The sequence below is a fragment of the Leucopleurus acutus genome, assembly GCF_964270905.1.
Source record: "Leucopleurus acutus genome assembly, chromosome: 12".
Classification (NCBI taxonomy): domain Eukaryota; kingdom Metazoa; phylum Chordata; class Mammalia; order Artiodactyla; family Delphinidae; genus Leucopleurus; species Leucopleurus acutus.
The window spans coordinates 51,752,530-51,780,410 of NC_139154.1; the positions used below are offsets into that span (position 1 = coordinate 51,752,530).

At 51.7% G+C, this 27,881-nt stretch overlaps 1 protein-coding gene across 2 annotated transcripts in view; it reads right to left on the minus strand.

Annotated features, from left to right (window-relative positions):
• Positions 1-27,881, minus strand: part of GALNT14 (polypeptide N-acetylgalactosaminyltransferase 14) — a gene marked incomplete at its 5' end in the record, with an annotated part of 224,201 nt that overhangs the window by 50,398 nt on the left and 145,922 nt on the right. For both annotated transcript variants that reach the window (XM_082852068.1, XM_082852067.1), the window contains 4 exons: positions 996-1,117; positions 1,245-1,310; positions 3,391-3,458; positions 9,798-9,896. In XM_082852068.1, coding sequence (XP_082708194.1) covers positions 996-1,117; positions 1,245-1,310; positions 3,391-3,458; positions 9,798-9,896 — 355 coding nt within the window. The remainder of the gene's footprint in view (positions 1-995; positions 1,118-1,244; positions 1,311-3,390; positions 3,459-9,797; positions 9,897-27,881) is intronic.

A 27,881-nucleotide genomic window follows, 5' to 3' on the forward strand; every position in this document is an offset into this window, starting at 1 on the left:
GAACAAAGTTGGTAAGGATTTCTCAGTACTCTGAGCGGTTCACACATCTCAATTCCTTCATCCTCTGAAAACCGTCATTTTGCAATAGGAGTCAAGGAGCACCTTCAAGAGCGAGAAGGAAATAACCACAGCACAGGGGAGATGCTGTTGAGGCAACAATGAGGCCCCTGGTGTTGGTGGTACCGGGTAGGAAATATCAGCCCCAATTATATGATTCTCCCTGTGATCCTCACCTGTGAAATGGGTATGTTAAAAATACCCGACTTCACAGAGCAGCTGCAGGAGACAGTAACTCAGGGAGGAAATGAACAGCATAAGTGCTAGTCACAGACACTGGCATCTAAGCATGCAGTGCTTTCTGCAGATCAAGGCAGGGGAGGGGTGGATGGATTTTTGGGAATATAAAATAATGATGGGAAAATTAAAAAAAAAATTTTTTTTAATTTCAAGAGAAATAACTGAGACCCAGAGAGAGAAAGTAGACAGAATTCTAGGGTAATTTAAGGGCAGACAGAGGCAAGGAATTCAGGTCTCTTAGCATCCACCCCCGGCTCCCACCTTGGCCTTTGGATGAGGGTGACACATGGCTGGAGATAAGTCAGAAGCCTCAGGATTTGCATTATGAGGCCTGGTTAATTCCACTGCCTCCTTTTCACAAATGACACTCATCAGCACTCCCTTTCTGGAACTTTCTAATGTCTGGGAGAAATCGCTCTGGGCAGTTCTCTTGGCCAGGAAGCTGCGTGTGTCATGTACCAGCCATCGGCAGCCCCGCCTGCAGGCCTGCTGTGGGTGACAGTGTGATGCAAAGAAGAGGTCCTGGGCTTTGTTCCACCGCTGCCTGCTGGGCGACCCCGGGGAAGGCCATTCTCCCCCATTCTCTTCATCTATAAAATGGGGACAGCAATCTGTCCCACCCACTCCCCAAGGGATTGAGGACACATGTGAAATCCTGAGCTTACGGAAGTGGGGGGCACGGAACCCACCTCGCTCACCTCTTTGACCCTGTGCAGCAGGGGCTGGAGCCAGTCCCTGTTCACCTCACAGTGGCTGTCGAGAAAAGTCAGGGTGGTGCCCTGGGCAACATCGGCACCCCGGATCCGGGACCGCACCAGACCTGCAGGAGGGACAATCGGCCGAGTGGGCGCCAGCGTCGCTCCATTGTCTGGGACCACACAGAACACGCGCCCAAACGCATCCCACCCCCACCCCCACCCCGGCCCCGCCCAGCAGCACAGACCCACCTTGCCTCTCGTTATTGCGTAAGCATTTCACCTTGGGTAGCTTGATGAGCTGTCTGCAGTCCTCGGCTGCAAAGACAAGAGGTCACGTGGATTGAGCGCCTGGGGGTGGAGGTGAGTGGCAGCCCTGCCTGCCGTCCCCACCCCCAACCGCGGTGCCCTGCCTTGAAGCCAGGGTGTTTGTGGGCTTTGGATGGGGCTGACTGACCACAGTTAGCAAAATACAACGTGGCCCAGTCTGTGCAAAGTGGCCGCAAGGGGGCCACTTTGGAGCAGGTCAGTCACACAGTGGCACCTGCGTACTCGCTGGAACACTGCCAGATGGGAAATCTTGGCATGGTCACCTGGGGACATTTCTGCTTTTTTATAGATCATTCAAAGCATGATCAGAGTCCTATTCACTTACATGGGGCCTGATAAAAAGCCACTGGGAGGCCGGAGAATGGATGAGACAAATTTTGGAGTTTCCTTTCAGTTCATGGACTCAATACAGGAGACCCTATTTGTTAGGGGATCCATCCGGTGTATCCCATCACCCAGAGCTGGTTCAGCTCTCCACCATGCAGGGAAATGTGCTGGGACAGGCAAGAGACCCATCCTAGGCATTCACCCTGGGTCGCCCTGGCATGCCGGCCTGCCCCAGCACTCCTTGGCTCTGAACCCCACAGCGTAAGTTTTGATTTTGCTTCACTGGTTGGCCAACCTCAGCCTCTCTGATTGGGTCTGGACTCTACAGAGTGACCACAAAGACTCAGAGGAGCTTCCTCGGAGCCAGGCGCTGTTCTAAGCACTTCAAATACGTTAACACGTTCATCCTTATGTAAGTAAGCCATATATATCATTGTTATCCCCATTTTATAGGCAAGGAAACTGACGTGCATAGAGGTCAATAATTTGCCCAAGGCACACAGCTAGTAAGTGAGTCAGTGACAGGTCTCGGATTTGAAGCCAGGCAGTTGGCTCCAGAGGCCATGCTCTAACCACTAAGCTATTCTGCTTCTAAGTGAATCCAACAGCATTCCCGTCTCCAGCCTCAGTGCCAGCTACCTCCCAGCAGGACGAGTGTCTCCCCAGCTCCAACCCCTTTCTCACTAGGGAAGGGAGATCAGATCACTGAGTTTCAGAACTCAAGTCCGATCTGATTACCCTGGATCTGGTGCACAACCCATTTGTGCATGACTTCCAAGGTTCTGAGGCTGTGTCAGAGGTGTGGGTTTCCAGCCTTCCTACAGCAGACCCCAGTGTGGTAGTGGCTCCGACACCCAGCTTCAGGCATCAGGGCTGGTGGGGAGAGACTCCACTCCTCTGGGACTCGGAGCTGTCCCCAGCGGCCATCACCTGCTTCCCCTGGTTTGTCACTGGGAAGAAGCGGTCCTGCATGCATGTGGCTGACTGCCTGCAGCAGTACTGGGGCTGGGATGACAGCTCTCGGAAGAGGAGCCAGCAATATCCGTACTTGAAGTGTAACAGTGCTTCTGCGATGATCGTACCTGATCGTCAAACTGAACACACCGGTGTCTGAAACCTCCCTCGTGCTTTTCTCGGGGAAAGTGGACTTGGACTGTGAATTTGGGTGGGACCCAGGTTCTTGGACAGGAGGACTAGGGGATGGTAATGACCAGTGGTTGGAAGGTTGGAAGGCAGCTGCTCACTGTGTCATGGCCAAGTGATGGGATGTCCCCAAAACTGAACCCCCCTCCCCATGAGTCCTGCCGTGGGAATGAAAGGAAGAGGGTAGGTGGCCTCAGCTCAGGCTGATGGATTATCAGAGTATATGAGTGAGGAATCTCTAGTCATGGGCCCTGCTTCAGGGCTTGGGGTCTCTTTGAAGGTACGGGGTCTCTTCAAGTCCAGGAACGTAGGTTGGGGGCAGTGACACACATGCATACACACACCAAACCCATCAAGAATCTACTGAATTGATCTGGTTAGATCCTCAAAGACTCATGGCAGAGAACCCAAGCCATTGTTTCTCAAATGTAAGGTTTATGTACTCCTTGAGCCCCGCCTGGACACTCAGTGTCTTCCAACCTACTATAAACCCAGGCTTCTTCCACCCCCAGGGAAGCAGTGGGCTCACCTCTGCTGGTTACACAGGGGCTGGGAACAGACATTTGTGTCCACAGCACAGGAGAGCGATGGTACTTACGGTCATTGCTGAAGTCGTCGACTAATATGATTTCCTTGAGGAGATTCATAGGGGTGCGGTTTAATATGCTGTGAGATTGAAAGAGGAAAGATCGTCATGACTTCCAGCGGCAAATACATGTATCAACCTGAGCTTTATTTTTTTTTGCGGTACGCGGGCCTCTCACTGTTGTGGCCTCTCCCGTTGCGGAGCACAGGCTCCGGACGCGCAGGCTCAGCGGCCATGGCTCACGGGCCCAGCCGCTCCGCGGCACGTGGGATCTTCCCGGACCGGGGCACGAACCCGCGTCCCCTGCATCGGCAGGCGGACTCCCAACCGCGGCGCCACCTGGGAAGCCCTGGACCTGAGCTTTAAATAGACACCAGTGCATTTGAAGAATAAAACTCAGAACAACCGAAAAACTTTGTCCAGTCACACAGCTCACTGTGAGCCACTGGGACACACCTCTGCTGTGTCTTAGTGAATGTCACCACCACCCACCTAGCACCCAGAGATCCAGTGCCACCCTCAACGACCCTCCCTCTCCCCGAAATCCTGCATCACACCAGGGACCAAGATGTGCTGGCTTTCCTTGAAAAGTATCACTCAGATCACCTTCACCTCTTATACCTCCAACCTGATCCAACCTCTTCTGCCTGTTTTTTTTCAGTAGCCCGACCTGTCAGGCCATCCTCCCGTGACCTCCAGAGTGGGCTTTCTGAAGCATAGATCTGACCTCCGATCGTGTGACTTTCCTCACTAATGCAAGTGCACAGGTTGACAAAAGGCTCCCCACAATCTACACCCCAAACCCTCAGCACGCTCTTCACGGCTTTTCCCGACCTGGAGCCAGCCCTCTTTCCAGCCTCCTCGTGCCCAGTGCCTTTATCTGGAGACATCCTGCTTGTTACAACCGAGGGCCGTTCTCCTACCGCTGCCACAGCGTGAAATGCCCCTCCTGTGCCACAAGGATCCATTCAAATGTCACTTCCTCTCTAGCGCCTTTCCAAGCCACTTGGTGAGAATGAACTGCTTCCTCCTCTGGGGTCCCTCAGCTGTTTGTATCTGAAGCTTCCTGCGGCTCTCACGCCAGCCTGACTCCAAGGGCTGGTTTTGTCGGCCCATCAAAATGGCCACCTCCCCGGCGGCAGGGGCCTTGTCAAGCTACTGTCTGTACTGCCAGAGTCCAGCTGTGCCTTGGCCCATGACCATTCACTCCATTTAGTGCACACCTACTATGTGCTGGGCGCTGGGTGTATGATGAGGATCAAAGGAGATGTGAGCTCTGTGAGAAGCTTGTGCTCTAGGAGCTACTTACTACAGGCTGTGTAACCTTGGGCAGGTTACTTTACTGCTCTGTGCAGTAAAGTATTCCCATCTGTATAACAGGGATAATAATAGTACCTATCACTCACAGGGCTGTTGGGAGAATTAAAGGAGACTGTTTCTAAAACATTTAGCACAGTGTCTGCTGGTAACAGTGATAAAAAGTGTAGCAATTATTACTGTTCTGTGCATCAGTGGTGACTTTTGAATTGACTTCATTTCCTCTCCTGTGCTGTGGATCTGTACCCACAGGGCAAGGTTAGGTTTCTGGGTTCATTCTGGGTTTCAGGCCTGAGATGGCTGGATCCTGCTTCTCCTGAACGTGCCAAACTGCACGGTTCCGCAGAAACATTCCCGGGCCACACCACCCACCGTGGGGCAGCCAGCACCCTGCGTGTATTGAGGACGGGGTTCAGATGGGCGCTGGCGGAGGCGTGTGTGCACCGGAGCCCTGTTTCTGGTGAGCTGTCCTTTCTAAGCAGGATGCAGAGACCTTCCAGGAGGAGAACTTCGCCTGGAGCTACCTTTATTCATGAAACCGTAGTTCTCACCATGGCAACTAGTGTGAGGGGGAGAGAGGAACCCCAACCCCAAGCCCTGAGCCCGCTGTTGGGAGGTGGGGACAGGGCAGGCAGGAGGTGCTGGGAGGGAACCCTCGCCACAATCATCCGAAAGGAAACACACCAAACCCAACAACCAGCCCTCTAATCAGAGTGGGATGGGGAGAGCGAGGCTGAGAGAGAGGGAAAAGTTGCTGGAAGAATACCCTCTAATGAGGTTTGATTACGGCTGTAGCTTCTGCACGCGATCTCCCCAAATCCCTGCCGGCTCTTTGAAATTCAAGAGTTGTCTTCTGTGAACATCAAAAGGTAAATCGCGTGCAGCTCTGTGCTCGTTGAACTGAGAGATGATGAGCGAATGAAAAATGTCCAGGGTTTAAAAAAGAAAAGAAAAAAAAAAAAAGAATGAAATCGTCAGCGGTAAGTGCTAATTACACCATTTCCTAGTGACACCTGGCTGGTTTTTGCTCCTCTAAACAGAGCAATTGGAGTGATGGTAGGGGCACCGAAAAAGTGACTCGGGGCTGGGAGGGCCTGAGATGGGCAGGAGCTCTGGGTGCCTGGGGTGGCTGGAGAAGGAGACAGGTCAAGTCCAGCCCAGGGGACCTGGCTCGGCCCAGATGGTCCCCCTGGGTCCTCTCTTCTGCACACCCCACCCTCATCCCCTGGACCCTGGTGGCTTCCATCTCCCTCCTTTGGTCTCACCAGTTCTCCGCCAGGACAGCTCACCAGTCCCTCTACAGCCAAGCCGACCCTCCCTTTCCTCCAGGGCCCGACTTTTTCCTTGCTTCACCCCCACTGCACTGTTCTGAGCCCTTTCTTTTCACAGCCTCGCAGGGGAGTGAGTGCTCGCCTCATGGGCGCATCGGGGGTCACACTTGTCCTGGGAATTATCCTGAGTCTCCTATCCACAGCTCGCTCTCTGCCAGAGGGCGGCTGCCGGCAGTGTCTACACCTTCTGCCCACCTGCACCCTAACCATGGGGCCCCCCGGAACCCCCTGAGAGATGGCAGGTACAGCAGCGTGGGAGGCCAGGCAGCCTCTACCATCCACTACTATGCGATCCTGAGCAAGACACCGGGAGGGTCCCAGCCTTCATCTCCATCTGTAATTACAGCTTCCTTGCAAAGGCAGGTGATGTTAATACTTGACCTACTTCACAGGCTATTGTGTGTGTGAAATGAGGAAATGTATTTGAAATTGCTTTGAGAACTGCACGGGGCTACAGGCAGGCAGCGTTTATCAGACGTTCCATAACTACCAGTTGAATGAAGACCTGGGGCCGGTTGACAGTTGAGTGTAGTCGTTCTGGAGTCAGACCGACTTGGGTTCGAGTGCTGTGTCTGTGGATCTGCCATTCACTAACCGGAGAGCTTCAGGAAGTACTGAACTGTCAGCACACTGCCTCAGCCACAGAAAAGGAGCTTAGCACCCTGCCTGGTGCCCAGCAGCTGCTCCCGGAATCTGAGGACTGACAATGATGGCGATACCGGTTCTCAACGCGTGATCCCAGAACCAGCAGCATCAGTATCACCTGGGGACCTGTTAGAAATGCAAAGTCTTGGGCCCCACTCTAGACCTACTGAGCTGGAATACGTGGGGATGGGGCTCAAGAAACCACGTTTTAACGAGCCCTCCAGGGGATTCTGATGTCTGCTCAAGCTTGAGAGCCACAGCCTCAGAACCCTGCTGCCTACCCAGCCTCACTGTGCCGGGCACTGTTCCAAGGCCTTCACCTACCTGAAGTCATTCACTCCTCTCCACAATCAGGTGAGGCAGTTATAACCAGTATTCCTTGTTTGGCAGAAAAGGAAACTGAGGCAGAGAGGTGAAGGAGGTGCCCAAGGTCACACAGCTGGTAAGGGCAGAGTGGGCAAATCTGGCCCCAGGGTCCAATCTCTTAACCACCTCAATCTGAGAGACTTCTCCTCTAAATCTAGGCTATTACCAAAAGCCACAGCAAGGAGATTCAAGATACAAACTGGCCAGTCAGCATGGTCCGGAGCCCCCCTGGGAGGCAGGGGGCCGGAGGATGCTCCAGGAGAAGGGGGCGGCCCTGGGTCTCACATATGCACGGGGTCTTGTGGCAACACCAGTCAAGATAAACCATTCTTCAGGGCTTTTCTCAGTCCTTAAGTGAGAAAAGTCCCCGAACTCATCAAGGCTGTGACTCTCTCTCCCTCCCCCCATCACCCACTACATCGTGCCTCTGCCTGGCTCTGAGCGCCCCCATGTGTGCCTTCCCCCACCCCCCATCCCCGGCTAACGCAGGAGCTTGGGCAGGGATGGGCAGAGGGACCAAGGCCTGGCCAGGCGCTGCATGGCAGGGACGAGAGGGCAACTCGGTCCTTCCCAGTTCCTCGAGCATCCTTCCCTTGCCAGAGCCTGGCAGCAAAGCCATGAGAATTCTAGAAAGTTAAAGATGAAAAGATGCCTTAGAAAAGATCCTTGCATCAACAAAAGTGAGATAGGAAGTAATCTTCATTCAATTCTCTCTCAGTGGCTAGCGATTTATTTGTGCAACAGGATAGGGAGTAAAAGGGAGGTACGGATTCCCAAGGCAAAGGACACCTGGCCACGGAATTTCCTAGAAGTAATCTGCTTGCCTCCAACCCTAAAATTCACTTCCGCCCTGCCTGCTAATGATGTTAATGCCCGTCTGGTCATACCTGGCTCTCGGGCCCTAATTCTGATGTTTTCATGCATCACACTTGGGTCTGAGCCAGGGGCCTGGCTCACACTGAAGTTCCTGAGAGGCAGGAAAGAGGTCCTGAGCTCTCTCAGCAAAGCGCCCAGCAGAATTGGCGGTACAGTCTGGTACTTCACGGCGCCTTCTGAAGAGCATGGTGTTGATGGGCCCCAAGTCCCCTGCAGAGTGCAGGGCACCAGGGCCTCGGGGGAAGCCCTCCGTCAGGCTGGCAGACAGAGGCGCTGGGGCTGCACCCCTACTGCTCCCCACTTCCACCCAGGAAGTCAGACACCCGAATCCTGGCTCCTGTGCTTCCCAGCTCTGTGGACTTGGCCTCCGTTCACTACGTGCACCTGGACTTCACAAGGTTCGATGGGGCTCCAACTGAAGTGAGAGATAAAATGTGTTCTGTGGGGCTTCCCTGGTGGTGCAGTGGTTGGGAGTCCGCCTGCCGATGCAGGGGACACGGGTTCGTGCCCCGGTCCTGGAAGATCCCACATGCCGCGGAGCGGCTGGGCCCGTGAGCCATGGCCCCTGAGCCTGCGCGTCCGGAGCCTGTGCTCCGCAACAGGAGAGGCCACAACAGTGAGAGGCCCGCGTACCGCAAAAAAAAAAAAAAAAAAAATGTTCTGTGGACCATAAAGCTCAGCATACGTTTAACATGTTAGTATTATTATCATAAAGTACCATCATCACTGTTATAAAGAGACGGAGAAGCAGCAGGAAGAGAACGAGAAATAAGTGTCAGAGCTGAGAGGGGTGAGTCTGAGGGCAGCAGCTGAAGTGCCCCTGAGAACATAAACGTAGTGTAAGGAAAGCATGGGGGACCTGGGGTCCCCACATTATAATGGCCCCCAAATGTCCCAGGGTAATGTCTTCTTGTGGGAAATGTGATAGAACTTGAAACATGAAAGACCTTTCTATCACCATCTTTCCAGATGTGGCTAATGACCTATCCAAGGTCAGAAGGCAAGGAAGTGGTAGGGTGGGGACTTGACCCAGGTCTTCAGACTCCAAGTGTGGTGCCTTTTTAGGTACCCCAGAGCCTCTTTTCTTTTCAGAGCTCACTAGCTATGCAGATACAGGGATGGCTGCTCTGTGCCAGCACAGTCTCAGTCCTTTACCTGAATTAACCAAAGCAGCTCTATGCCGTAGGACTAATTATCATGCCACAGGGAGGTTAGGTAAGACATGAATAAGATACAGGCCTTACCCGTCAGGAGTTCATTGAGGATTACATCTGGGAAAAATGCATTAAGTGCTAGAGTAGAGATGTGCAGAGAAGCAGCCCAGAAGAAGGCCCTGATGGGTGTGTGTGTGTGTGTGTGTGTGTGCGTGCATGCGCGTGAGCATGTGTTGAGGGGGATGGAGGTGCGTGGCATCAGAAGACTCCTCCAAGGAGAAGAAGAGGTCAGCCTGGAAGGCAAGGAGTCTCTCTTGGATGCTTTTGGCAGACCCCAGTTCTAATCCCAGACTGATGCTGGGGGTGGAGGATGTACTCAGCCTCTCAGAGCCCCAGCTTCCTCATCATCTGTGAAAATGAGAACTCATGTTCTAGAGGCAGTCTACGCAGTGGTTAAGGGCAAGTGCTCTGGGACCAAGTCCTCTATGACTTCCAGTGACCTTCTATAAGTAACCCGATGCCTCAGGCCTCTATCTTTCCTCCTGTATAATGGGATAATAGCCGCCCTCATAGGAGCGTGAGGAGTGACTACTAGCGGATACATGTGGAGTGTCCTGAACAGTGCCTGGCAGGTACTTAGAAACACTTGAACTGGTCCCCCTCCCCACGTGGGCAGACATGCCCTCGCCAAGTGCCAGCCTGGAAGGCTGACACACGGGAAAGCTCTTACCTGCGGATGGTTCTGAGCAGGGTGGAGCGGGCCTCGTTGTGGAAGGTGATGATGATGCTGGTGGGAGGGAGGTCCGTGCAGTACCCCAGCAGGGTGCATCTGGGGAAGGCAAGGCAGCGGGACAAGAAGACCTTTAGAGACAAAGCAGATCTCAAGGGCTGGAACCAAGGGCATCACTGGCGTGGACAGATGCCTGGTGTCTGGTGGGGCCCCCTCCAGCTGCACAGCGCTGTGTAAGACCCCAGGGCCCCACCTGGCCCTACGGGGGAGCCCAGGAAGCTCCGAGAATGAGTAGAGCTGAATCTCCCACCACCTCGGGGAAACTTGGGCTTGGAGTCGAATTAAGTCGACGTACAGAACATAAATGTGGGATTTGCCGCGTGCCTGGGTTACAGCACATAGTTCCTGGTAGCCACATAAGCCCACCCCCGAGCTTTGGGCTCTGCTGCCCAGCCTGTGTCTCTCCCAGCCTGCCAAGGCCTCCCTGTGTTCTGGGCCAGCAGCTCCAGCCCACCACACCACGCTGACCCCTGACTTCCGGCCACACACACCGAAATCTGGCACATTTAAAGAGGCAGAGCCCTAAAACCCAGCATTCGTAGGAAAACCCCGTCTTGAAAGAGCATTCACTTCCCCATGTCCAGGAACATTTTGTATGACAATTACATGCGGGGTAATACCAAGTTAATACCTCACTGCAAGTAAAAATTGTAGCCCGCAGCCTGAAAATTACTATAATAATGGAAATAAACCCACCAAGTGAGGCTGGGGCCACCAGGAGCGATCCTGGGTAAATGCTGCCTCCTGATTCTCGCTGTTCCAGGGGTATTAAACGAGGAAGTAAATAACAGATGTTTGGTGAGTCAAACATTTCCTCTCCTCATTTTCTAATTTCTTCCTAGGCTTGGGGCTTTCTTGGGGCTTTCTTGGGGCTTTTAACTTGGGATCCAGAGACCCAAGGATGGACTTCAAGGGGGCTGTGAGCCCTCTGACATTGTTTGCAAACTTGTATACACAAATGTGTTTCTATTCTCTTCCCTGGGAAGATGGTTCATAGCTTTCAGTAGATTCTCAAAGAGGTCTGTGGCCTGAAACACTTAAGAACCTCAATCCTAGGCCCATGGGCATGGCGTCCGTTTGGCCTCCCTAATAATTCTGAACACTTTTTCCTACCAGAGCAAACCCTAAATAAGAGGACTTACACAGACAAGGCAGGGCTGTTGTGCTCAGGACCTGAGCACAGACTGGGATGGGTCAGCCACAAGGAGCCAAGAATTGGGAAAGGAAGGCCCCAGGGGAAGAGACAGTGGAAAGGCTGGTCATGACCTTCAGACCTGCCTGTGCTCCCCCCACAGAGACAACCTCTCACCACATCACGTCAGCTCCACCTACTAATTAATCCCCACCCGCTGAACCCACCTCTCCTTTCTAGTCCCCATGGGCCCAGCTCAGAGAGTCTTACTCCTCTGGGGGATTCCTGCAGCAGTCTCCTGACCAGTCATCTTGCCTCCACCCTCTGCCCCTGCCAGTCATGTCCAGTCTACCACAAAGCTCTGCCCAGGTGTTCCTCTGGCCTGAAGCCTTCAGTGGCTCCTGATATAGAAAGTCCAAACTCCCTATCACAGCCTTCAAGACCTTCCACAATTGCAACTTCATATGCTGCCATAACTTTCTGCCACTGCTCTCACTATTACCTCTGCATGGAGCAGTGTCCTTTCTCTTTTCTCCACCTGTTGAACTCCTACTCATCCTTCAAGACCCAGAGCAAATATCTCTTGTCTGCAAAGGCGTTCCATACTCCCCAGATAGGTAATGACCTGTGCTTTGTGCTCCCATAATTTTGTACATATCTCTCTCCTGGCACTTCTCAAGATGGACTATCTCCCCCAATTGACTATGAGTTCCTCTAGGAAAGGACCCTTGTCTATCTCCATGTCCCTAGAACAAGAGATAAGTATATCAGATGCCCATTCATGGAGAAAGAGAGAAAGAAATTCAGGAAATGCATTCCTAGGTCAGCTGATGACTTAGCCTTTTATGCTTTTAAAAGGGGAGGTATATAGTTCTGTCCCTCACTGAATCAGGGCTAGCTTATAGGACTAATAGAAAATGATGGAAGTGACAGTGTGTGACTTCTAAGGCTAAATCATAAAAGCACTGAAGACTCTGCCTTGGCCACTTGGAGGGAAGCCAGCTGCCATGCTGTGAGGACACTCAAGCAGCCCTGTGGAGTGACGCTGACGTGTGTTGGAACTGAGGTCTCCTGCCCACAGCCGGCACCAACTTGCCAGACACAGGAACGAGCTCCCCTGGAAGTGAGTCCACCAGCTCTAGTCAAGCCTTCAGATGATGGCAGCTCTAGCAGCTCCAAGCCTGAACCGCCCAGCCAAGATGCTCTGAATTCCTACCTCACAGAGACCATAAGGACAATCAATGATTCCTGTCGTTTTAAGCCACTAAAGTTTGGGGGTGATTTGTTGTTCATTAAATAACCATTATAAAAGAGGAGGAAAATGCCTTGAAATGGCCCCTAGTGAGAAGAGGCCTTGGACTTGCCTACCTTTGGATTCAGACCTGAGTCTAAGCTGGGAGCAGTGGGGAGGGAGGAGGGCAGGGGGCTGGCAGAGGTGGACTTGGGGCGGGGGGGGGGGTCCCTCGACTGGTGTGCTGCAGGGTCCATGGCGGGCAAGGAGGGGCTGGGAGGGACCCAGGCAGAGGGGTAGGCGGCAGTGAGCACTGTCAGCACCAAGAGGAAGGAGAGGGATGTCAGGGAGTGGAAGGATAATCATCTGTCTCCTTATAGGAAGGTGATAAACAGAGAGCTTAGCAGAACCTCCCTGCCTCCATCAGAGACGGGAGAAGACAGACGAGCACGATGACTGAGAAGACCGTGCTGCCAGGGCTGCGCTGAGGGTCAGGCCTGGGCACTGCGCTGGAGACGGCGTCCCATTCCACACCCTGGGTGGTGATGGGATCCCAAATCCCAGCTTTTATGAGGTAAGCTATTCGGGGCCAAGTTGGTGCAGGAGGTACTGGGAGTTACCCGCTTAGAGAGCTTTTGGGGACGGGGCTCCTTTTCCTGCCTTGGAGGCATCAGCTGGGAGGCAGGTGTATAGTCGCACAGTGACGCAGCAGCATGCATGTGGTGCTGGGAGAGCAGAGGGAAGCGGACCTCTGCCCGGGGATGGGGCAGGGGTGGGGTGAGTGTGAAGAAGGCTTCATGGAGGAGGAGGTGCTGGATCTCACAGGGTGAGACAGGGATAGATGGACACAAACAGGGTACAGCATCCCCATCACAGCATGGTTCTGGACCTGCAGGCCGGATGCCCAGTGAGGCAGTTGGCAGAATACTGGCCCAGGGGTCTGGATACCACTGACCAGCTGCGAGACGGTGGGTAAACCAGCCACCTCTGCAGGCTGCTGTCTGCTCATCTGTAAAACAGAGCTCGGGCCCAAGGCTCTCTTGCTAAACGTTCCCAGAGCATCAGTAATCAGAAGCTTTGATCGTAGCTGACGTGCAATAAGCATGGTTGACTTGAACAAAAGGCTGTGACGGCCATTCTGCAGCTGAGGCTCAACCGTGTGGCTGGACATCCACATTTACTTTTCTAAGACTCAGTATCTTCACCTGGAGAGTGGAGACAACAACTTTTAACTTGCAGATTTTTCCCCCTAAATTATTAGTATGTTAGGTAATGATAGATGCTTGACAAATAGTGACTATCATTACTATTATTATTATTTTTCTTTTTGCGGTACGCAAGCCTCTCACCGCTGTGGCCTCTCCCGTTGCGGAGCACAGGCTCCGGACGCGCAGGCTCAGCGGCCATGGCTCAAGGGCCTAGCTGCTCCGCGGCATGTGGGATCTTCCTGGACTGGGGCACGAACCCGCGTCCCCTGCATCGGCAGGCGGACTCTCAACCACTGCGCCACCGGGGAAGCCCTATCCTTATTTTTAACATCACGTTTAAATCTGCAGACTCCTCCTCCCGCTGGGTGGAGCCAGCTCTTGCACAGGCTGGAAAGGCGTCCTTAGTGAGTGGTTCTGCCCTGTCTGACAGCGGGTAAGGGGCACTGGGAGGCAAGAGGCGGTAAAGAGAGCAAAGAGAACATCAGTGTCAGAGAAAGGAACCTGGGCTGTGTCGTCAGTGTGAATCCTGGATCTGCTGAAAACTGGCTGTGTGCCCCTGGGCACGCCCTTTACCTTCTCTGAGCCTCAGTGTCGTCACCTGTAAACTGAGGACAAATACCTCCCTTTCAGGCTTGTTTGTGGAGATTGCAGAGAATACAGGCAAAACGCGTGGTGTTTCATAGCTGCTGAGTAAATGGTGGTGAGTAATATTATTGCATTGTGGTAAATATTAGTGTAATAATAATATTGCCTCCAGGCAATGTTCAGTGCTTTTGGACAAGAACTACAAACTCAGAGCTCAGCCAAGGCAGGAAGGGGCTTGGAGAGGACCCAGTCCAACCTCCTAAAGTGGGCAGAACTCGGCCCAACAGGCGTCCATTGGAGCCTGGGCTGCTTTGCTCCCGAGGCTCTGCCCCCTCCAGCCTCCTGCTCCTGCAGGATAAAGGACAGGGGCTCTTCCTCGAGGCTGGGCAGAAATCCCATAAGCGCCTCCTGTGTGCACAGGCCCAAGGGAGGGCAGGCCAGCAGGAGGCGGTGCATCACAGCTCTGAGGAACGGGCATCCCGGCTCCCGGCTCCCAGCACTCAGCACTGTCTTCCTCCTGCCCCTGCTCTCAGCTCATGGTACCTGGACTCATCCTCCGTCTCCTCGGACCCTCACAGCAGCCTCTGAGAACCTCTACTCCACAGATGAGAGCAACTGCGGCTCAGGATCTCACCCAAGCTCACACACCTGGTGAGCGGCCGAGATGAGCTGCGTCCAGGTTCCGTGACTTCTAATGTGGTAGCTGTCCCTAGCATCCACTGTGAACTCAACCTGGTTAAGGCACAGGAGCCCGAGGGGACAGGGCCCACCTCCCCAAGCCCTGCGCATGAGCCACCTGCCCTTCAAGGCCCAGGGGGGCTGCAGTCCCGCTTGGACGCGAGCCCTGGGCACTGGCAGCAACAAGGCCAAGGGGCCAGGAAAAATCCTTAAAACAGGCCACGGTGGGGACTCAGAATGTGCGTGGGCTTCCTGTGAGAGGATCTAAAAGATTCATCAAACGGTAAGATCTATCAGGGGCACCAGGGAAATGGAAAAAGCTGCCAACACTGAGATCTGGCGCCGGCAGATGGACGAGAAACATGTTTATAATTTATTAGAGATTCAGGGGTTTTACTGGAGAGAAGAGCTAGCGAGCAGGAAAGATGGGTGTGAGGGTGCAACCAGGAGGAAGGGCGGGACCACCGCTGTGTGCAGAGACAGATGCCAGCCCTGGGTTGCTGTCCTGATCGCCACAGCAGCTCCTGCATAACGCGCGCTCCTCTGAGCTGATTCTCCACCTGTAGTTTCCTTTTTGACTTTTCATTTTTTAAAGAAAGATTCAACTGACTTAATTTCTCCAAGTTCAGGTGGGTCTCACAGTGTTTCCTAACCATCCATTTCCTGAGTGTTCAGTGTCATTTACTGGCTGAGGACGCTTCCAGAGAGGTGTTCTGAGATGCTAACCCCTGGCACGGGGTCAGAGCTTCCTCTTCCATCTCTTTCCATCTCTCCACCAGCCAATCGCTGCTCTGCTGCCTATCCCGCCTCATCCCTGCACCTGAACAGGTGCCAAGCGGGGATTTAGAAACACCCCAAGTGAGGATGGCTGTCAGTTATCACAGAACTGCAATGCTGTGCACATGCCTTTTATTTTATTGCACAAGCTCATTAAACTGGCAGCAGCCCGTAAACAGAGTGTTATGATGATCACCATCCCCATTTTAGCACTGGGCAGCAGGGAGAAAAGATGAGGTCATAAATCAGAAACATCTGGGGGTTTCCCTGGTGGCTCAGTGGTTGAGAGTCTGCCTGCCGATGCAGGGGACGCGGGTTCGTGCCCCAGTCCGGGAAGATCCCACATGCCGCGGAGCGGCTGGGCCCGTGAGCCATGGCCGCTGAGCCTGCGCGTCCGGGGCCTGTGCTCCACAACGGGAGAGGCCACAACAGTGAGAGGCCCGCGTACCGCAAAAAAAAAAAATTAGAAACATTTGGGATTTTATTCTCGAGTGTGAAAACAGGAGGGAGTGATGGAGAGGCAGACCCAGTAACTTTGCAGCAGAGAGTACAGCATAATAATTATTATCACTAAAATGTCCAGAACTGACAATGGCTCTGTGTCTAGGAGGCAAACTCTCGAAGCGGGGGTCTGGCACCCCAGAGGCGAGGCTGAGGGCAGTTAGAGAAAGGGGAAAGGTCACACAAATATGCAGCATGACACAGTGGAAACCAGGCCTGGGGTGGGACACACTGGGCCAACCCTTTGCCACCTGGGAGCTGGGCAGTGACTTCCTTGATGAAATTATCCACCTCAGGGAAGGTTTTTTTTTTTTTTTAACATCGTTATTGGAGTATAATTGCTTTACAGTGGTGTGTTAGTTTCCGCTTTATAACAAAGTGAATCAGCTATACATATACATATGTTCCCATATCTCTTCCCTCTTGCGTCTCCCTCCCTCCCACCCTCCCTATCCCACCCTCCCTATCCCACCCTCCCTATCCCACCCCTCTAGGTGGTCACAAAGCACCGAGCTGATCTCCCTGTGCTATGCGGCTGCTTCCCACTAGCCATCTATTTTACGTTTGGTAGTGTATATATGTCCATGCCACTCTCTCACTTTGTCACAGCTTACCCTTCCCCCTCTCCATATCCTCAAGTCCATTCTCTAGTAAGTCTGTGTCTTTATTCCCGTCTTGCCCCTAGGTTCTTCATGACTGTTTTTTTTTTCCTTAGATTCCTTATATATGTGTTAGCATATGGTATTTGTTTTTCTCTTTCTGACTTACTTCACTCTGTATGACAGACTCTAGGTCCATCCACCTCACTACAAATAACTCAATTTCGTTTCTTTTTATGGCTGAGTAATATTCCATTGTATATATGTGCCACATCTTCTTTATCCATTCATCTGTCGATGGACACTTAGGTTGCTTCCATGTCCTGGCTATTGTAAATAGAGCTGCAGTGAACATGGCGGTACATGACTCTTATTGAATTATGGTTTTCTCAGGGTATATGCCCAGTAGGGGGATTGCTGGGTCGTATGGTAATTCTATTTTTAGTTTTTTAAGGAACCTCCATACTGTTCTCCATAGTGGCTGTATCAATTTACATTCCCACCAACAGTGCAAGAGGGTTCCCTTTTCTCCACACCCTCTCCAGCATTTATTGTTTTTAAACAACTACTTAGTGACCCCTGCTGCCAGGCGCTGTCCTGAGCACCTCGCATATTTAAGGTTCACAGATAGCCCTGTGGGAGGGTGCACTGTTTAATGGATTCACTCAGGAGGAGACTGAGGCGCAGGGAGGTTAAGTAACTCACTGCAGCTAGTGAGCCCAGGCCTGCTGCATATCCTTGTCACCAAGCCACCACCTCTCCGTGCCAGCACCATTCCAGGCATCAGGGTATCCCTAGCTGCCGTCTGTCCCCTAGGTGTATTATGGGCCCTGCACACCATGTGGACCCCTGGGCTCACACTCGATCACCACCCCCAAGGAGCAGCTTCTACCGAGCTCTAGAACCCAGCAGGGAGGGACCGGCTGCCTGCCGTTCCGGGGTAGTGACAGCAAGACTGGGACACTGCTGGCTGAGCCGCCACAGGAACATCCTAACAGGGGCTCCCACTTACGCCCAGATGGAGCCTGAAAGGGTGGGCACAGGGTGATTTCAACGAGGCCCTGGGAGGCGTGTGAACCTATTTTTAAGCAGAAAGCTACAGTTTGTCCCTCCGATTCCCGCAGGTCCAGAGCCCGCTCCAGAGGCCAGACCAGACATAGAAAACGAAGGGGTTATCTTCTCCACGTGTGCCATTTGCCTGAACTCTACAGCTGCAAAGGCCAAGGGAAACAGGCATAAGCTGTGAAGCGGGGGTACGTAGGGCTAGTTTCCTGGGAGAACACTGTCCCCAAGGCAGTGACCACCTGGATTCCCTGCAGGTGGGTGGCACAGCCTTTCCTTGGTCCCCGCTTCCGTCTCTGTCCCCCTGTGTCCTCCACTATAGCCCAGAAGAGGTCCCAGGGAGACCACGTCTCCTCCCCATTTTCCTGCCACCAACACCCCCCCAAAGCTGACGTGTGTGAGGAAGAAAGGACGAGAGGGGAAAAGCTCTTGGCCCAGTGACCTTTCCAGAGTGTCAGCTCCCTCAGGACAGGGACCGAGAATACCTAATACATTTCCCAGCTCAGTTCTGTGCAAGGAAGCCTGCTCTCAGCTATGCGGAAAAGGAAGATGACCGAAAACTATAAAACGCCAAATCTGTAATTGACCTCTAGGTTCAAACTTGACTCTTTAGAGGAGAAAAACACGAGCAGTATAAAAAGTATGACAGCTGTAAAACCAGAAATTCCTTTTAATCTCATTTCATGGGCAACACTATACACTGTAAGGCATGAAATTTTTAGTTCGCGTCAACTTCACTGGGATTTCACATGCAGATTAATTGGTTCATCCACATAAACATATACTGCTCCTACTTCTTGCCTCAAGTCACCCTCACTTAGCGTTATGGAAATCCTGCGTCTCATAAAAGACACTTAAGATAACAGTGAGATCTGCTATTCCATGACACGGCCACATTTTGAATTGCTGAGCATGTTACTTTTTTTTTAAAGATTGTTTTTTGATGTGGACCATTTTTTTAACGTCTTTATTGAATTTGTTACACTACTGCTTCTGTTTTATGTTTTGGTTTTTTGGCCGCAAGGCACGTGGGATCTTAGCTCCCCGATCAGGGATCGAACCCGCGCCCCCTGCACTGGAAGGTGAAGTCTTAACCACTGGACTGTCAGGGAAGTCCCTGCTGAGCATGTTATTAAATTCTAGTATCCTGGGAAGGGGATAAGTGGGCCAGGGCAGGGAATTGAACTGCTTAGGAACTTGGTTGAGCTCTTGGTGGGCAGATGAAGGCCCCCAGCACCTACCTCCTTGTGTAATCTCTTAGCCTTGAGTGTGGACTAAACCTGGTGTCTTGCTTCTAAGGAACAGACTACAGCTAAAGTGATGGGATGTCACTTTTGTGATTAGGTCACAAAAGACAGTGACTTCCATCTTTTTCGCTTGTATGTTTTGCTGAAGCAAGCTGCCATGATGGGAAGCCCCACATGGCAAAGCACTGAAAGCGGCCTCTGGTCCATAGCCTGTGAGGGACCGAATCCTGCCAACAACCATGTCAGTGAACTTGGAAGAGAGTCCCCCCTGAGACGTGCCCTGAGATGCCTGCAACCCCAGCTGACACCTTGAACACTGCCTGTGAGAGACCCTGAAGGGAAGGACCCATCTTGGCCTTGCCTGAATTCCTGACCCACAGAAACTGTGAGATGATAAACATTATTTTAAGCCACTAAGTTTCATGGTAATTTGTTATGCAGCAACAGACAATGAATACAGGTACCCTTAGCTCCTGAAAACCCGAGTCCACCAGGATTTCTCACTGCCCTGGGGTCAAAGGTAAATTCTCTTGGGTACTTGGTGGAAGAGCTATGCAAAGGCATCACGATTCTCCCAGCGCAGAGCTCCAGAGCTCCCACCTCATTCATGCTCTGTTGGCATCAAGATGTTGCTAGGTACAGGATTCCTATGGCCACAACGTACAGAGGGAAGTTCTTCAGGGGTACCTTTGGGGTTTGTTCCAGTCGTTAAAGATTCAGCTCCCTTAGGGCTTCTTAATATAATCAAACACATAGAAAATTGTTGAGAGACTCTTCTCACTTCTCCCGTGGATGGTGCATAACTAGTACCCTTCCACATGCACAGAGGAGAAGTTAGTTCATCTCATATAATGGATGTCATAGGGCTCTAAGGCTTGACTCACTTGAAGAAGTCCAGTAAAGAAAGGCTGACCTAGATGGTAACACAGACATCCCTCCACTCCATGAACACGAGGCCATTTGGCACAGCCCTTGGTCTCAGGCTGGGCCTATTTAGGCCAACAAATGCATTCCCTGTACCAACCATCACCATGTTCTTGGTTGAATCTATCTGTCAGGCCAGCTCGGGGTCTGCAGTTCACTTCTTGCTCCTCGGAGAACCCTCTGGATTTCTTAGCCACCTACTTCCAGTAGCGTCACATTTCTAAGACAACCTACATCTTGACAATTCTAGGGCACTTCCACCATCATTATTAATTGCAGGCTCCGCAAGCTCATCTTCCTGGCGATGTACCAATGCCCCAAGGGTTCTTTGCTCACATGCTGCAAAGCTAACTGGAGAGCGGTACACTAGGATGTAAGGGGCCATGTTGTCTGGAGGCCGCCAAAGGCTCAGTCTCTGCCGCTCTTTCGCAGCCCAGAGTAGCTGGAAGACCTGTCCGTCTCTGGCTCCATACAAACTCCTGGGCTGCTGCAATACTGGACTGGAATGGACCACAGAGCTCCTCTGGTTGGTCAGTCCCTACATTGTGAGCTGCTGGACTGCATCTCCAGGAGAAGCCTACGCACGCTCTGAATAAAGTCTACAAGAGTCAAGTAAGTTTGGCACATGAGAAATACCGGAAAACTACTAGATGAACTTTTTGGTGATCCACCCATGCACACTAACATGTTAAAGGTTCTGAGACTTGCGCTAGCATCCTGTTTACCAAGCTTTGACCTCAAACCCTGCCCTAAAATCCTTCACATATCATGGGAACTCACATATTCACAGGATATATATATTGTATCAAGCCTACCACTTAACATCCTACCAAAAACCGAATTTTGTAACACACAGGTTTTAAAAGCATTGCTTCCAGCTCCCTCCTTTTTTAAAGATGTGCAAACTGAGGCCCAGAACAGTAAGCAAATGGACCTGCCACGTTCACCCTGCTTGGCAGTGGCCAAGCTAAGATCTCCTGGTTCCTGGCTATTGAACTTGCTACTTCCTTAAAGCACTCAGGCTTGGGGGGCCCTGTCAGACGGTTTAGAGAAGCCCCAGGCCCCAGTCCACATAGGGTTGCTGGCCACCTCTGCTTTCCAGTGCCCTTTTACGCCCTCAAAATATTCCCACCAAGGTCCCCATTACTTCTCTATGTTGCTAAATCTAATGGAAAATTTTCAGTCTTCTCCTTGCTTGTCATCTCCGTAGTAGTTAATATTGAGGGTCATACATCTCACTCAATGTTTGGATCTTTGCCGTTGGCTTTGGCAGAATCACCCTAGCATGGTTCTCCTCTTCTTAGGCTGTTTCTTGGTTTTCCTTTTCTTTCCCTCCTCTGAAATTCTGGTGCTCCCTTCGAAAATTCTCTCCTAAGCCATTCTCTCCTCAATCTTCCTTCCCTCTAGATTATTTTACTTGTTTCCAAGCCTTCAATTTCCCATCTGTTTGCTGACGATCCCAACCCTAACCTTAATCTGATGAGCATCTTCTCTTGGATGTCCCCACGAGACGACCTCTTCAGCCACCCTCTGCCTCTCATACCTCGCCCAAGCCTGCCGACCCTTCCGTGTTCCCCAGCTCACCGTCTACCATGTGCCCAAACCCAAGAGGTATTCTCGAATCCTGCCTCTCCGTCCCTGACACCAGCCTCCCTAAACCTAGTCCTATCAATCCTTCTTACGTATCTCTCAATCTGGCTGTTTCTCTCTATTCCCATCATGTCTTTGCTGGATTACTGCAGCCGCTTCCTAGCTGGCTTTATCCCCTTCCAATCTCTCCTGCATGCTGCAGCTAGAATGATCATTCCAAACTGCAAATTTTTAACATGTTTCAACACTGCCCAACTGCTCACAAAATAAAGTTGAACCCCCTAATCACCGCTTACCATCCTCGGTGATCCGGCTTCACCTGTGACTCCTCTCTTCACATCCTCCAACTTCCAGCCACGTTCTGCCTCACCTGCTCTTTCCCCTCTGGACCTCAGCAGGCGCTGCCCTCCCTCCCACGTGTCTGAAAGGCATTCTCCTCTCTTCCAAGGCCTGGCTATTTTTTCCTCTTCTAATCCTGGCTTGGAAGGTACTTCCCCTCGGAAGCATTTCTTGATCTCCAAGTCTTTTCTACTGCACTCCCCTAGGACCCTGCACTCGCCCCATCACTGTGGTTTATTACCAAGCATTGGGAACTCTCCATCTCTTCTGCTGACTCTTAGCTGCAATGAAGGCCAGGACTTATTCGTAGTTATAACCTCAGTCCCTGGCACAGCGACTAAACATAGTATAGGTACGATAAACATCTGAATAATGAGTGGATAAGTGAATGGGGGAGGAAGCAGGTGAGGCTTCCATGGGGGCAAAGCCAGAGGAGAAAACGTCCCTTGCCAAGTGACAGGTGGCACCAGCGCATGGAAGCTGCAGAGCTGTAAGCTGAGTGACGTGCCAAGGTCAGTCACACAGAGGAGTCCAAACAAGTCACCCAAACTGAGAATGGTACCATGTGGGGAGAATGGGGAGACTTGGGCTCAGGCTGTCCTGGGAGAACTTCTGGGACAGTCATCTGGTGCCTGTGGACAGGTCTGATGTATTCTCTGTTGCACTGAAAACTCAGCTATGTTTAAAAAGCTGGGATGTTCCCCTTGTTCACTGAAGTCCCAGCGATGAACAATGCTTCCTCACGTGGGAGGGGAGAGACTGAATCCTAGCTGATAGGACTGCCAGACTATGACTCAGATGCCCTTTTCTCCCAGACCTGTGCTGTCCATATGGTAGCCACGAGCCACCTGTGGCTTCTGAGCATTTGAGATGTATCAGAATAGAGATATGCTGGAAGTGTGAAATACACACAAGATTTCAGACTGATAAAAAACGCAAGCTACCTCATCAGTAATTTTTTTACCTCATTTTATGTCAAAATGATAATTTGGGGTGTATTGGGTCAAATAATACATATTATTAAAACTGATTTCACTTAAAAAATTTTAATTTTTAGGGACTTCTCTGGAGATCCAGTGGTTAAGACTTCACCTTCCAATGCAGGGGGTATGGGTTCGATCCCTGGTTGGGGAGCTAGTATTCCACATACCTCGTGGTCAGAAAACCAAAAAAGCCATAAAAACAGAAGCAATATGGTAACAAATTCAATAAAGACTTTAAAAAATGGTCCACATAAAAAAAGTCTTTAAAAAAATTTTACTTTTTAAAATGTGACTATTAGAAAAATTTAAATTACATGCATGGCTTACATCTATTTCTATTAGACATCGTTGTCCTAGGTCATTACTGAACCTAGCTTATATATAATCTAATTTAAAATTTCAACATTAGTGTCAGACAATAGTTTCTAGATATTGGGTTCTTTCATATGAGTAAAATAAAATTTTAAAAAAATATAGAGAAGATTACGAGGTTTGCAACATTTTCTTTTGCAGCAAAATTATATTTTAAAACTCTCATCATCTAGCATCATTGTTATTTCATAAAAGGGTGTTTAAACAATCAAAAAGGCCACAACCTCAGAATCATTAAAAGCGTTATAAATCATAAAATTAAACTTTAAGAAAATCTCCCTCAGCATCTCCCCTTTTCCCCAACTCCACAGATCAGATCTGCACTAATTCACCAAATGGCATCTGAAAGTACAGTTCAAGGGTTTGTCCCACTAAATTATGATGCACCTATGTCCACCCTCCACAGACGGCACGGATACTAAACGCAGAAGACAAGACATCTCCACGCTTTGCTCTGGAAGCAGCAGCTCCAGCTCTGTTCTTGGTGCTGCTGATGCTATGACGTGGTATGATTTTTCCAGTCTCTAGCCCCAGTGTATCTCCTCACGCACTTCTGTTGTCCAAGCCGCCACGCGCAATCTGGGCTCGGAACGCACAACTAACCTGGCGAATGCAGACGCCTCTGGCCACATTTAGACCTCCTAGAAATGACCATGGCTCCGTTCTGCACCACTGTGTTTTTCCAGACAACTCAGCCCCTTTGAAGTGAGTGGAACACTGAGGTTTGGTGGAAACCACAGGGAAGTAGCAGCGCCTTTTCTCCAGAAAGATCAGCTGCTCTCAGGAAGCTGCAAAGAGGCTTCTCTTGGGATGCTGCCAGGACCTGGGTTAGTTGGTACCAAGCACTACCCTGATGGCAGCTGTGTGCCCGTGTGTGTGCCCGTGTGTGTGCATGTGTGTGTGCAGGGGAGAATGTTCTCAAAAGGCAAATGCAGAGTCTAGCCAGGACCAGGAAGTGTGGAGGTGGGCCAAGGCTTATTTTTGAAATGTTTCCTGAAAAAGATTCCTCAGCGTCTGAGACTAGGGCTCCTCCAAGTCTTATTTTAGTCCTGCTTGAATCACATTACACAATAGTAATAATAGATAACATTTATTGAACCCTATGTCTCAGGTATTCTTCCAAGAGCTATAAATCTGCACAATCATTCCCTGAGGTAGGTGCACTGAGACCTCCTCGCTCGTCGTGGAGACGACCGTGAGGTCACAGTCACTAAGCAGCAGAGTCTCGATGTCACACCAGACGGTCTGGTTCCCAACTCAGCTCTCACACTCCACTAGAATGACCCTTGATGGTCAGTCAACACACTCGTTTGCAAAACTCTGTTTCATGTTGACCTTTCTCTCTGTTTTTGCTCTTGAAGTCTGCACGCTGGAAGGTTCTGGAAAGATGGAAAATCACAAGTCTGGGTGTCCCTCGCCTGCTAAGGAAGGATGTCTCCCCTTGATCTTCCCTGAACTGTGTCCTGATACTTCTCAGACTTTGCAGCTAAAGGATCAGAGAAGAGTCATTCCCTTCCTTTACCTGAAGGGGGAAATGTTCCTCAAACTGAAGCAGCTGAGATAAGACCTGTAGCCTAGTGACTCCAGGCATGTGGTCAGACCCAGCACACTGAGCGCCAGAATGGTCTGGTTGAGGGCCAAGCATCCAATGTCTCTTCTGCTCTAGGGGACTCATAACGGTGGGCCCCTGTGGAAGACCTCCCATGCCCGCCTGTACCCTTCTAGACTCTCGGCCCATCCCCGAGTCAGTCCTGTACCAAATTCTGCCTCCATCCCCTCTTTTTACTCTCACTTCCATCTGCCCAAGCCTGGCCCACCCCCTTGATCTGTGGGACTACAATGGCCTTCTGACTACTCCTCATCTCATTCCTCCCCCCACCTTCCACATTAATCTTCCTAACACCCTGCTTCACACACGTAACTCTCCCTACCTTCCGTAGTTACCTAAGCTAAACCTTGGCCACATCCCAAGTCCCCCACCATCGTGTTAACCCTTCAGCTCTGCCCCACGGTTCTCTTGCCTGAACCTTCTAGCCCTGCTAACCAGCCCATGCCTCCTTGGCCATGCCTGAGCCACGACCTCCACACCCCTCCCCATCCAGCCACCGTCCTTTCCAGGGCTGCCTCAGTGTAACTTTTGTGCAATGCTTAGCCCAGGTCAGCCCCTCCATTGCACTTCTCATGGGCTCCCTGGACTCCCTGCCCCTCCTGCATGGCTGTGCTATCTTCTCCGTGGGCAGCGGCCATGTTTCTCCTGTTTAATGTTCCCGTGGGCCAGTTACTCAACCGACTGCAGTCACTTTCCTCACCTCTAAACCCAGGATCACAGCAAAGTTGTCATGAGGCTTAACTGAGAGAACATATGTAAGGTGCCTACCACGTGTCAGGGGACTAGTTTGATCAATAAATGTTGGCTGATTTTATGTGGTAACACAGAGAATTCTTTGTTGAGTGAAGGTCGTTTTAAATTTCCCGTGATTCTTCTCCCTCTGTTCTGAGGATTCATTCCCACGCCTGCACTTGCAAACCCTGATGTTTTCAGTAGATTGTCTGAGAATGAATCCAGTGGGGTGCTCTTTGAATCCATCAGTCATCTGCTGATACTGATGAAGCGTCTGAGTGCCAGGCACTGTGTGGAGCTCTGGAGGGAGGTGCAAATGGAAGTCAGCATCCCTGCCCCTGTGGCTCAAGGAGGGGAGAGGGAAAGCTTGAAACTCGGGGTAACGGGTGCTGCTCAGAGGTGAGCGAGTAGGAGGCGCTGCCCTACTTAGCCTGAGGGGGCAAAATGTCTTCCTGGAGTGGGGACCCCGCATTCCTGAAAGGGGAGAGAGCAGCGAAGGTGAGAAGGCATGAATGAACCCTTGTGCACAGTCAGGCAGCTGCAAGCCTGGCTTGGCTGCGGTGGGCTGGCAGCTCTGCAGGGTTTGGATGGGGAGCGATGCATCGGCATTTGGGATGCTCTCCATGGAGGAGGTGTGGAGGGTGGACCGGTGGCGGGCCAGAGCCCAGTGGGAGGGCGGCTGAGGGCTGCTGCGGTCACCCAGGCAGAGGGGAGAGCTGTCAGCAGGGAGCAAGGGCAGGGACCAGGAGCTATGTAGGAGGAGGCAGACCCAACAAAGTGAGGGTGAGAGAGGAGGGGACGCCGAGGGTCTGGTTTGGGTCACAGGGTGAAGAGTGGGCTTGCCCTGGGATGGAGACATGAGAGCAGACTGGGTACTTGATGTCTCGACAGGCTGGCTCGGCACGGCCTGGAGTAAGGAAAAAATGATGTGTCTATATGATGTATCAAGGAGTGACAGGGAGAAGTAGGAAAACAGGGGACAGAGATAACGATGCGTGGTCTGGCTGCAGGGTCACTGGGAGGGTGAGGTGAGGGCAGACGTGAGAGCTGTCAGATACGATATGCTTCAGTCCAATGTAAGTGGCTCCTCTTCCTACATCCAGGACACTAAGGACCCCACAAGGGGCCTTTGCTGATCGTGCCACTTGTCAGTCCAGATGGAAGCCCGGCTGCCACGTGACTCCCCGGGTCCCCCAGCAGAGCCCTTCTTCTGTCACGTCACACATTCAGTGAGTTTTCCCGCTGTCCTTGGTCCCCGGGGCTCACGTCGCTGCAACCCACTGTCTGTCACCACAGCTGCATGGGCAGCTTCCTTCCCACAGCTTCTCCCACCCACAGCTGTCATCTCCTCTCTGCTCTTTTCATCTCTTGTCAAACACATTTTGTACTTCCTGGACCCCAGCCCTTAAATCACTCCCTCTGCTGGCCTTGGCATCTATCCCCGGTATCTGAAAAATGCAAATTTCACCAGACGCGGCACTGCAGTTGCCTCATGGCTTATTTTGTGTTCTAGTTTCCAAAGTAAGTCTGACATTCAGGCACGTGAAGTGTTCGGTGCTGAGAGCCAAGGATGAGGCAGGATGGTCTCTGCACAACTTCCACCCCTGCCCGCCTTGCTCTTGGAGCGCACGCCAACTCAGAGGTGTGGGACAAGGCACCAGGCCAGGACCTCTCCAAGCTTACTCACATCACCCCTTTGTCCTGGTTTGGGTCACCCTCCCTGCCCGCCTCTTGGACCTGCTTTTACCCACAGCTGCAGAGCGGTGAAAAGTCCCCAGGGCCTGAGGGCTAATGCTGGACTGCTCACGACCACAGCTAACAAACAGTCACCGAGGGCTTACTAGGGGTTAAAGACTGGGCTCAGCATGGATTATGGATCTGCTCACCCTCACAGCAATCCTGGGTACCGTTATTATTCCCATTTTAAAGATGAGGAAACTGAGGCCCGGGAGTTGAGTAACTTGCCCAAGGACCAGCTGGTAAGTGGCAGAGATGACTTCTCTCAGGGCTCACATGGCGAGAAGACCTACTCTGCCACTTAGCCAACCAGCTGCCTTGCCTGGGCCTCTGTTTCCTCTGCTGTGAAATGACAATGGCCCCTTCACCCATAGGGCTACTGAGGACATCACGGGTAAGGGATGTGAGAGTGCTTTGGAAAGTCTCCCGTAAATATAAGGTGTGATTATTCTCATTCTAGGCACTTACCACAAGGTTCAGCCTTTCACTCAGGAATTGCCAAAGGTGCCTTGAGACTCCTTGGGCCTCGTCAAGCCAGGGCTACCAGCCCTGTTTCTCTCTGGTGTTAGGGGCGTCACACCACGCCAAGTGCACTAGGGGTTGGGGGATAATGGTAACCGAACACGACAGCATCCTGGGCTTTAAAGGGAAAAGTCCGTATGTCCCAACTCCCTGTACTAGACTGAAAAACGTGGGCAGGTCACCAGTTTGCAGCCAA